This window comes from Carcharodon carcharias, chromosome 22, assembly GCF_017639515.1.
Source record: "Carcharodon carcharias isolate sCarCar2 chromosome 22, sCarCar2.pri, whole genome shotgun sequence".
Classification (NCBI taxonomy): domain Eukaryota; kingdom Metazoa; phylum Chordata; class Chondrichthyes; order Lamniformes; family Lamnidae; genus Carcharodon; species Carcharodon carcharias.
In genome coordinates, this window is record NC_054488.1 from 53,682,862 (window position 1) to 53,695,155 (window position 12,294).

Genomic DNA, 12,294 nt, shown 5'->3' on the forward strand with positions numbered 1-12,294 from the left:
CTAGGTACTGTTGGCTGTCAGTTGAAGGTCGAGAAGAGAATTCTTTGATGCTCCCTCTATATTACGCCTGAGAAGTATGATCCAGTTGTCATGACAAGATATTTTACGAACATAAGTAACTTTTTTTTTTGCACAAAATTCTTTTAAGTTTTATTCCTGAAAAAAAGAAATTTGATTTTGGAGCCGTAACAGATACTGTAGTCCCTTCCAGTGATTAATTGACCTGGCGGCACGCTTCAAATGTCCACTTGGTGGCGCCACCATAGATGTCGACGTTGGCTTCAGTCCATGCAATGACATTGCCCACCAGGGTCTTGGCGCTGCAATTTGCCAGGCTGTAGATTTCTCCTGGAGTTAGGACTCTATCCCACATGTGAAAGTGGGACATCTCACCCACAAAGGCCTGTGTGGCATCAAACCCACCTCCTAATGTATCCTAATTCAAAAGGAGGGAAAAACAACAATTTAATTAACTGGAGTGTTGTCTCTGTCTATTCATGTATGTGTAGTGCGTCTCTCCCTCTCCCTGGCCCTGAGAAAGCTAAAACTAGGCAGACAGGAATGGCCCCGGATGACAGGTTTTGCTGATTTCCCTTCCTTGCTGTGTGCCTGACCACCTCCCCCACCCCCACAATCCACACCTCTCCGCAGTACGCTGTGTGCTGGGCACAAAAAGTGTCCTGCACCTCCCTGTCACTAAGATGGCGCAGTGAACTAGTTATTGTGATCCTAATGTTCATATGTAATTCCCAACATTTGATAGTTTATAATCAATCCCAATTTGCTGTAAGAGATGGGCCCTTTGTGCCACAGTGTCAGGAAGATGATCAACATCACTGGAGGCCCTGGTTCATGCTTTGGGGGCAAGGATTCAAATGTCACTACAACATCTACTGGAATTTGAATTCAATTGATTAATTTTTAAAAAATCTGGAATCGAAACCTAGTCTCAGTAATGGTGCTATTAAACTCATTGTAAAAACCTATGGTTCACAATTGTCCTTGAGGGAAGGAAATCTGCCATCCTTACCTAGTCTAGGCTCTAAAACTCTGAAATAGCCTAGCAAGCCCACCCTGTTCAAAGGCAATTAGGGTTGGGCAATAAATGCTGGCCTTGCTAGTGCCAGCGACCCACATCCTATGAAAGATTAACAAAAAATCCATTCATCTCCTAAGCAAGCAACATACAAATAACAGCTGTGCTTATTATTTATTTCACTGTGGAATATGACAATAGACCAGGTACGTGTCTACACAGCACAACGCCCTTTCTTCCACTACAGTTACAAGGGGGTGCGGGGGGAGAAGGGGAGAGGAATTCTGTACACAAGTATCTGGGCAGGATTTAAAGGTTGCTGTCAAAGAGGGGGTAGAAGAGTTTTCTAAACTTAAAAAGGGCTCAAACTGCTTGGGTTTATTAGTGTAATTGGTACCCAGCTCTCCACACCTTTCAGGCACACTTTGAAAAAAAAAATCATCTCCATTAATTAATCTTATTGAAATGTGACATTGCAAGAAATGCGGGCATACCACCAGGACCAGAATTTACATCCATTTTACTGACCTGACACATAATATGTGGGGAATGAACAGACACATGACGAGCTGTGTGATCCCGACAGTTGGATCTATAACCCACTTGGAGCGTTCTAACCCGTTGATTTGCCCTCCTGAGTGAACAGGCCAGTGTGGTGCAGAGTTAACCACCCTCTGTTCCCAGGCATCCCTCCCATGGGCTCAGCGTAGTGTGTTTGATTGATTTATGTTTGCCAGTGTACCCCGTTTGCAGCTTGTTAGTGTTTGTTTTTACTTTCAATGGTGCTAACTACCCTCTGCCATTGGATTAATATTGAAGTTTAAAGGTGATTTGGGACAATTGTCTTTAGTCCAATGTCTAATTGCATCTTTCTCATGCTGTTATTTTACCTGGGGGGACAATTACCTGTTCTTGGCCCAAAACCATGATTCCACCAGGTTTAATGGGATGCCACGGTGCTAGATTTTCACCATCACCCCTCTTCAGCCCGTCCTGATAGGCCTCCCAGACGCCATCTCTTGTAGACCAAGTAACAGCAATGTGATGCCATTTCCCATCATTAATGACGAAAGGGAGTTTGGCCACCTGTGAAAAATGAATTGTTAATATGGTAAGGTGCTGATCCTCCATATCTACTTATATTCGCTGCTGTAATTGGAAAACGCCCCATAGAGTGAAGACTAAAGCGGGGCATCAGTAAATTTACGGGCGATGTCTCCTTAAACCACAGATTCGTTCCTAGTGAAGACCGACATGTCTGTGGAGCTAACTACATCAGATTGGTTAGCAAGCGCCTTTTTCTGCAGGGGGCCAGGTAGAGGTATACATTGGCGGGTGTCCCATTTAAGAAAACGTTACCCATGAAGATTAGGGTCAGTGTACATAAAGCAGCCAGTGTTAATTCTACCCGAACGACCCTGCACCAAATATTACAGAGCTTCAGCCGAGTATTTTGGGCGCACAATTGAGACAGGATCACGACTTTTTAAACTCGGATCAGCCAGGATTTTCTGGAGTGGCAGGGCAGCCTCGAGGGGACGAATGGCCTACCCCTCCTTCTCTGGTTTGTCGGCGAAGAGCTAAACACCTCCACTGAAAGGAACATGACACACCTTGGCTGCTGGCTCACCACTCCTTTACCTTGTCGTTGATAAGAATCTCCATCGGGTTATTCCCCCACTCAATGAGAACCAGCTCGTTAGCCTGGCCCGGGACAGCATAGGAGAAGGGGGTCCCCACCCCGGGGGAGGCGTTGGACTTAAGCCACATACAGACAGTCATGGCATACATCTCAGGCAGGCTGTTCTTCACCTTAGCGTACATGTAGTTGGTTCTTAAGGGAAAGGTTATCTGGAATTTATCTGTAGGTCTGGAATTCCTTTGTCCTGAAAATACAAAGAAGAAATGCAAGAGAGGACCAACAAGGAACGGCGGTGATGTGCACCTTTTTAGATAGGGTCACCTTCCTGGTAGGTAAGTAATAGAACCCTTAGTGAAAACGGTACACCTAAAGCAACCCGGTGCCTGACTGCCTGCGGTAGTGAAGTAGCGTGTGTTTTGTGTGTTTCCAGTGCATTGTTCCAATGCTGAATCACGCTCCTTTCTTATATAACGGCCACACCAGATTAATTCCCATCAAAGTATCCCGCAGTATAATCCCAGTCATGTGAGCGGCGTCCTGGGACAATCTTTCATTCCTTTCTGGTTGGAGACCGCTGCGCAATCCATATTGCAGCAGCAAGTGGGGGGGTGGAGGGAGGGAGGGAGGGGGCGGTCTCTACACTCGGCCATCCGGATGAAGTTTTGTCAAACAGATTGCTTCAGTGTGCCGGAACAGTGCCGTAATGCGCCTCCCCTTCAGCTGCTGCTATCGAAACAGCCGAGTGCGGCCAGCCGGCTAAATATAGGCTCTGTCATTGGCGAGAAAAGCTACAGAGAGAGAGAGGCGGGGGGGGGGGGGGGGGTGCTTGACCGAATTACTGCCAGGCCATTGTCCCCCCCCCACCCCCCTCCTGAGCTGGGTGCTGTATTCACCACTCTTTAATCTTTATCAGACTAAGCTGCATTCTATCGGACTAGCAGGAATGCATAACCATTTAATATTAATACGCAGTATTAGGACATCACTCATTGGTCACAATACTTTGCCATATCCCTACAGTTCGCCCTAAAAGTATGCTCTCCGCCCCCACCCCCCCCCCCTCCATTAACCAGAAATCCCGATTTTCGGATCACCACTCAACGCCCGGACCCCAGCCGAAAGCGCAGCAGATCTGCAAGTCCTATAAAATTGTACAAATTCTACAATGTGACATTAAACATCTGGATTCTGTGTACGCATTACTCGTTGCAAAGGTGCAACTTCACGAGTTGCAGCTCTGAGCTCTTTCAAGTTCCGAGTCTCCGTCTCAACAACACCCCCCTCCCTTACCTTTTTCCAAATCGCTGATCCTTTGGTGGAGGGAGTTCAGAGCATTCTCGATCTTGCCCCTATTCTCCGTCGAGTCGTTCCTCACCGCGGTTTTGGTCTCCTCCAAACTGTTGACTCTGGACAGAACCTGCTTTTCCAGATCGTCAATCTTGTTCTGCAGAAGATCTTTCAAGCTGTTTGTCTGCACGGAGACATTGCCTCTGTTGTATTGCTGTTGTGAACGCCGAGAACACACACACACACACACATACACACAGAGGAGTAAGACGCTGGTTACAGAACGGGGAACAGGCTTAACGCGAACACACTGCATTACGAGTATCGCACTGACCCGCACTAACAAAACGGCCCAGGCAGCCCGAATGGGACAGCCTGGTTTCTAAAAAAGCCATCTATTTCTAATCTTACTCATGTAAACATGAGGGGCGTTTTAAAAAAAAAGGGACTGGGTAACTGCCGCTTCATACAAATCAGATCGAACTTTCATTACTTGGAACTTGGACAAACATTTTGCAGGGATTCGTTTTTTGTTTAAAAGTCGTATCCATTTGATCAGGGCTCTCTCAAATCGATTCCAATCGGTCATCGCATGAATGTCCGATTGGGTCGTCTGCACAGTTTTTTTTCTAATCTAGTTTGACGACATTTAGACGTTTAATTTCTACTTATATTTACCTCTAAATTCTCCAGGCGTGTTTTGAGTGATTGTAAAGTTTGTCCAAATTGATTTAATGTATCCGCTTGAGCTAGAGAGAGATCTCCCAGGGTATTTCTACTGTTCCCTGACTGCTCGCTGTGGAGACCCTGTTCGGGTTTGTGTTCACTCACCGAGGGCTCTGACATACTCTGACTCTCGCATCTGCTAAGTTTGGCGGTGAGCTCCCTGATGGTCTCCTTCTGGTTCATGATGGTTTCCTTCTGTTGCAGTATGGTCTCCCGGAGTTGGAGTATGGTCCCCTTGATGTTGTCCACCGGACCGCTGTTCTGCATCGGGGCAGAGCACATGGGGTCCATGTCCAGGGGGATGGAGGTGCAGATGAACCGGGTCTGGGCGAAGTCCTGGGCCGGGGCTTCAGCCAGGAGGCAGGAGAGGGCGAAAAGCCTGCACAAGGCTCGGGGGGACATGGTTCAGAACGGAGGCGGGTTTCAGCACCAAGGAGCTATCCACGGCAACTGAGGCGGTGCAGAGCGCGCTGGCATCATTTATACAGCCTCACATGGTCACGTCAGTCATGGGTGGAATTCCAGTTTAATTGCTCCCATTTTTTTTGCCTTGTGATCACGTCACACAGAACAAACATTAAACATCCCAAGTATCTTGGCTTGAGGTCCCAGTGGAAGGAGGGAGGGAGGGAGGGAGAGTGAGTGAAGAGGAGTTGGGCTCCATATACACGTCTTCAGAAAAAGTAACGGTTGTCCCCGAGCACTTGAAATATTTGTCTATGTTTTACAAGTCTTTTCGTTTGGCGATGGGCTTCGAAGTTTCTTCCCACCCCCACCACCACCACCACCAAGTGCGTCAAGATTACAGTTTTACGTCAATGTTGGATACTTAAAAAGGAAGCTGTTGCTTTTTTTCAAATACACCCCCCCCCCCCCCCGTATTTGATATTACCGTTTCATTGGCCGGATTGAGTAGATGCCACAAGATTGAAGGAGTAGCTGCAATCGCTTTTCAAAGTCGTGCAGATTCTAACTCCCCCCCGCCCCCCTCACTGCTACTACAGGGAGGCGGTCAGGAGCCTCTCACCCTGCTACTTGTTCTCTGAGATGATTCGCATCTCTCTCCCATGTACAGTGAAAAAATGTTCCCTCAAAGGTGCAGCTTCGATTTGAGTGTCGCTCGATTCATGGTTGTAAAAAATAATCCCGAGGTCAGAATTTTTTTAAAAAAAGAGAAATCGGCAACTGGGTTAATTTGGGATAACCTACAGTTTCTTCAATAATTTTTTTTTAAAAAGGGAAACTTAGAGCTTCGTTGACTATTCATTGTGGTTTAGCAATAAATGTCTGGGAAAATTAAGCCATTCGGATATCAAATGTCCAATAGTTTAAATTATTTATATTAAAGTGGTGAGATTGAGTAATTGGATATGTAACAATTTCCATTCATGTCGCTATTCCACCTCCCACCCCCACCCCAAATCCTGGGGAGGATTCCCGCCCCATTCCCTGACAGTTAGAACACCTCCAGGCAAAAGGCGACGCAAGTTGCGACTAACGGACATAGGGCTCTCTCCTTTCCAGTATAAATGGAGGTGTGTCCTTTTGGTGTTGTCATTTCCCCTTCTTGCCTCATGAATATTTAGAACAGCGACTCAGGACTGTCAGGAGAATTTATCACGCGCCTTCTGGCTGACCCTGGTTGTTTCCCGTAACAACATACACATATACACACACATGCACATGTACACACATATATACACAAAAACACACACATACACATACAAAACACATGCACACATACACACATATATACACAAAAACACAGCACACACATACACATGTACATACACAAAACACACGCACACATACACATATACACAAAACACACACATGTACACGCATACACATGTACACACACAAAACACATGCACACATATACACATATACACAAAAACACACAAAACACACGTACACACAAAACACAAGCACGCATATACACAAAACACACACATAAAACATACAAAATACGTACATACACACATAAATCTTCAATGCAATATGCTGGCGATGCCACTTTATGCTGTGGTTACTACTCTTCTCAAAATGACCAATTCAAGTTTACAGGTTTACAGATGAACAGTTGTCTCCCTCAGTTCTCCCCTCATCCCCACCCCCACCTACCCCACAGCCCTTCTCCCAAGACGGGACAGCTTTGAGTAAATCTGAGAGATCAGCACAACTTGGTCTAAAACTGAAACAGGAATTTTAATTTTTCAGTCAGCCAAGAGTAGCCATGGATTCCACATTTGGTGTTAGCACTTTGGAAAGTGTAACTCCCTAGAATTGTGTGCTAACAAGAGCAACTAAAACATTACTGGCTGCCACCACCCACCTCCTTCCTCCCGCTTAACGGTTGGTAAGCAAGATCCAAGCAACATCTTAAAGTGCCATGTGTTGGGCAAGCCAGTTCTGGAAGAGTTGGTTGTGTTTTGATGGGGATGAATGGTTCTGTGGCAGGGCCCAATGATTACTGCCCAAGTTAGTCGGTGATTGTACCATGAGCCGAGCTGCAGGAACCGACTGGGGTCTATGACATCCCATATCCCAGTCACAATTGATCCATTTGAAGGCAAACTCTGTAAAACCCTATTGGAAACATTGTGAGAGTACATAAATGGCAATGCTTTTGCTAACTTGACTAATTCGTTGACATAAAATGAGGGGGTTATGGGGTATGGTTAAAATTAGGAAATTTCTTCATTAACAACTTCTGGAGAAATGGGATTGTGGTTGCTCATTATGTGCTTTATCAACATGATTCATTCAGGCATGTATCTTTTGACTAGGTGATAATGTAATGAACTGTGTAGAAATTTGTACATTAGCACCTTGGGGAATTCTACATGATAACAATATAGTGGTAACACATCTTGTTCAACATCGCCCCAGCCCCGGGTATACTCACATGTTTCACTGTCTATATCTGCTCACTTGTTGCATTTAGCCTTTTGCTGGAGACCTTGACCCAGTAAACAGGTAACAGTAAAGCCCCAGGTGTGCACATGGTGACCAGGTAGAGTGCCACCTGCAGCATGGTAGTGCTGCTCAGTTGGTGTCCTGTATCAATTGACCTTTCATGGGGAAATTTCACCTCATGGCGACTCGGTAACTTTCCCCTTTCCACTGCCCGCAATAGTTACCACACCTTCAAGCTTAACTACAGGGGTCTGATCTACCTTTTCCCTTGCTTGGCATTCCAAACATGTCCTTCCATTTTCGTGTGTGCAAAAGTTTCAAGTCACTGAGCAGCATGGAAGATGGCCTGTCCTCTTGGAAGATGTGACACGGACATTATCGAACAGTGATGGATCTTTTGGAAAAGTTTCACCGAATGAAACAAATCTGAGACCTATTTGTATGAGTGATGATTCATTGTATGCCATTATTAGTATTAAAAGTTCTCTCTCACCAGCAAGCTGTTTCCAATGTAGGAGCAGCTTTCGCAAAACCTCCACGAAAATCCTGAAAGTCCTTGGCTGGCCCCAAAGGCGTGCTTTTGAGACACAGAGCTGCCTCGGGGAGCTAAAGATTTAAAACATTAAAAATAAATAATTTTAAAATGTTAAAAAAGCATGTCCTCTCATGTGACTCTGTCTCACATGAGCAGGGACATGTTATGAATGAAATTTAAACATCTTTATTTTATTTTTATTTGCTTTTGGAAACCTCATCCTGCCCATGGATGCGGCTTCCTAAAAAATCCAAAGGCCGCTTGGCCTTTTCGCCTGCCCGCCAACCGTAAGGTTGGACGGGCAGCGGAAAATGGAACCAAATTATTACTTTAATAGCCTTAATAGGCCTGTTAATTGTCGGCGGGCGTGCTGCCAAGTCCCGCTTGTGCCCGCCCACTGTCATCGCGCGACATTTTACACTCGTTCGGGTCGGGTGCGTGTCCGTCTGACGAGTGCAAAATTCTGGCCCTTGTATTTTTTTTAAAAGATGAGGTGCCCTAATGACTGAACGGGTGAAATCTGCCCCCTGGGGCTGAGTTTTGAGTTTGGCGGATGGGTGTGGTCGGTGGGTCCGGGAGCAGCCGGGGAACGGACCTCCAACCACAATCGGCCCCCGACCACAATTTTACACCGGCTGGTCAATTAACGGCCAGCCAGCGTGAGAGGGGCACTGAAAGGCCCAGCGCTGCTAGGGTTTTGGGGGGGTGGGATTGGGGGGGGGGGGGGGGGTGGTGGTGGCAGGAGGAGGGTGGGCACTGAAGTCAGCGCAGGCGCAGGGGGAGTGAAAGTCTCCTGAAGGCAGGGAGCTGAAGAATCTACATAGAAAAATTAAAGATTTTAAAAACCGGGAAAAAAACGCCCACACATCAGGATCAGTCACCGGAACATACACATGATGAAAATCCCGTCCAGGCATTTCTTTTTAAATTTCGTAACGGAAACCTCCTCCTGCCTGTGGATGAGGTTTCCTGAAAAAGGCAAAGGCAGCCTGGCCGATTCACTCGCCCGCCAACCGTGACGTTGGACAGGAAATGAAAAATCCCAGTTAATTACTACTTTACTGGCCTTAATAGGCCTCCTAATTGTTGGTGGGTGTGCGCAAGAGTCAGAAGCGCGCCCGCCAAACGAAATATTGTGCGAGTGTGCTGTGCGATGATGTCGGGGCACTCGCCTGATGTCATCACGCGCTATTTCACACTCGAGCAGGTCGGGTCCGTGTCTGCACGCCAAGCGGAAAATTCTGGGCCTGCTGTACTGTGGAACCAGCTTCTCATCCTCCTGTCATCTCCACTCTGCATTAGAGAGGGAGAAAACCTACCAAGATCCTCCTGAGCCAACAGAGAGCCTGTCCTTTCAGTCAGATCCCAGCACAAGATGGGATTAGAATATACCTCCGGAGTGAAAATTGGAAAAAAATCAACATACATTTAATAGACGATGAAGAATGTGTTATAAGGAATTCAGATGTTTGGATGAACTGCCTAGGTTTCACTTATGTACTTTATGAATTGACACACTACCTCTCTTCAAGAAGCATCATGAGGTCTGAATGGCAGACAGGACCTCTAAAAGTGCAGCATTTAGGAATGCACCGGGGTGCCAGCTTGGTTCATACACTCAAGACCTGGCATAGAACATGAGCTCAAATCAGTCACAAATAAAAATGTTGCCCAACTGGGTTAATCATGGGTTCCGATGAATTCTACACACCTGAGATGTTGTAACTATTTTGCTTCCTTCACAAATACTGACTAACCTGCTGTATTGTCAATATTTCATTGTTCCAACCATCGAAAGCTCAGTTGCATTGGGCCAACGGAGAATTCTCAAAGTCCATTCTGCAATCACAGATTATTGATATTTTATTTGTGCATTGGGTTCAAAAATAACACTCTCAGCTCTGAATCAGAAAGTCAGGAGGTCAAGCTGCACTTCCAGACATGAGTGGTTGATGGAGGCTGACCGTGTCAGTGCAGTACTGATGGAGTGCTGCATTGCACTGTTAGAGACCCCCTCATTCGCATGAGGCATGTCTAGGGTTACCAGCACCTCCAGGATTGGCCTGGAGTTTCCACGAATTGAAGATCAATCTCTCGGACACTGCTGTGTGCAACCCTGGGGAAAAATCATTGGGCCATCAAAAAAGATAGTTTTAAAAAAAAAACTTCCTTTGAACATTTCGCTTTACCAAATGTAGAAATGTTGAAAATGGGAAAAAAAAGCTGTTTGGCTGATAGTCAAGAATCATCCAATTGGTTAATGTGTCTCTTTGCTTTCCAATTGGTATAGGAAGGCAGTACATCACAAGGATGGATGTGTTGGCTGATTAAGGGCTGGGGTGTGTGGGCAAGTCATGTGATAAAACCTCCAGGAATACATTCAATCACTGTTGGCAACGCTAGACTTGTCTGCCATTTCATTTGCATTTAAAAGAGTAACTACACTTCACAAGAGTCTGTTGAGATTTTTGAGACAAGCTGGGTTATGAAAAATGTTACAGAAGTGCAACTTTGTTAGCTCTTTCTATTTTTTTTTTAATCTTTCTTTCTGCTGATGCAATCAAAATGCATGGATGGTAGAAGTCTGAGGGTAAACCTTTTGGGTCAATGAAAGGCAGATCATAAACATCCATAGCACACAAGGACTACTGCCCACAATCACAGTGTCGTGACCATCCTTGTATTAGCCATTCCCTCCAACTGCGTTCTGCTGGAATTTTAGCATCTTGTTTTACCCTTAAAAAGTAGCAAACAGGCCTTATTCCCCACTCTCAATTGGTTTTCTATCAAATGCTCTTTAACAATGATTCAACAGTTTTTAATAAGGATTTTCAGTTTTGGAGGTGATTGTTAAGAAAAACATTTTAGCTTTGGAACAAGACTCTGGCTAGTAATAAGAATGATCAGTCTTGCTCACTAATTTACACACACCTACTTTTTTGCTACAGGGTAGTCAGGAGAGGCATTAATAGCCATGCTTGAGGAACCATGTCGAAACTCTGCACTCCACGCGACAGCTGCAAGAGTTCAAATATACTGCACTCCTGTTTCTCCACCAGTAGGTTTCTGCCAAAGGAAGAATGTGCAGAGCTATGGGAGAAGGTGGGGGAATGGCACTATAGGTGAAGTGCTCCTTTAGAGCCAGCACAGACACGTTGGGCCAAATGGCCTCCTGCGGTGCTGTAACCAACCATTCTCTGAGGTTTTCAAAAAGTTTTTCTTCAGCTCAGAGGCCTTGAGAGACAAAGAGAAAAACAGTGGCAACATTTTGACCTGTATCTCTGCACAAAACCATATGGGGATTTTTCGAAAAAGATTTTGTGTTTCTTCCGCTTTGCTTTGCTCCTACCCTGAAGACAGTGACTCATGCTGGAATATGGTTCCACAGCTGTTGGCAGCTCTCTGTTTTATCTCCACTGTGGAGGTTGGCAGGCTGTTTAACCACAGGAGGAGGAATTAAAGCTGAACGCATCTCCATCCTTGGCCAACGCGCACACAAACCTGCCAGCAGGGGTTAAAGGATAGAGTTCAGATACTGGTGCTCTGGTTGATTTTCCCTCTTTGTATCTCATGGATACTGAGGTCAACTGCAGTCCCTGCCTAAGATCACCTAATTCAGTGCAGAACAATGATTGAACTCAAGGGTGTTCTGGTCCACACAATTCAACACCACACCACCTACTCTTTTTTAAAATTATTCATGTCATGTGATCATCACTGGCAAGATCAATATTCATTGCCCATTGGCTTTAGAGGGTCAAGAGGTGAGTTAGTCAACCATGAAATTCCCAGCCCCTGACCCATTCATGTAGCCACACTATTTATATGGCTGGTCCAGTTAAATTTCTAGTCAATGGTAACCCCAGGATGTTGATAGTGGGGGAATTCAGTGATGGAAATGCCATTGAACGTCACAGGGAGATGCTTAGATTTGCTTTTGTTGGAGAAGTTACTTGCGTGGCATACATTACTTGCCACCTATCTGAGTGATGTCCTGTCTTGCTACATATGGAAATATAGTGCTTCAGTATCTGATACGTGCAATCATAAATGAACATATCAACTTCAGACTTTATGTTGGAGGGAAGGTCATTGATAAAGTAGCTGAGGATGGTTGGTCCTAGGACCCTACCCTGAGGAACTCCTGCA

General features: G+C 45.6%; 1 protein-coding gene across 1 annotated transcript; it reads right to left on the minus strand.

Moving 5' to 3' along the window:
- Window positions 1–214: 214 nt before the first annotated feature.
- On the minus strand, window positions 215–5,093 carry nptx1l (neuronal pentraxin 1 like). The gene is made up of 5 exons (XM_041216844.1): window positions 4,644–5,093; window positions 3,969–4,179; window positions 2,678–2,922; window positions 1,943–2,122; window positions 215–436 (listed from the first exon to the last, which is right to left on the minus strand). Exons 1-5 carry the CDS (start codon window positions 5,091–5,093, stop codon window positions 215–217), a joined length of 1,308 nt encoding a protein of 435 aa, XP_041072778.1.
- Window positions 5,094–12,294: the final 7,201 nt, after the last annotated feature.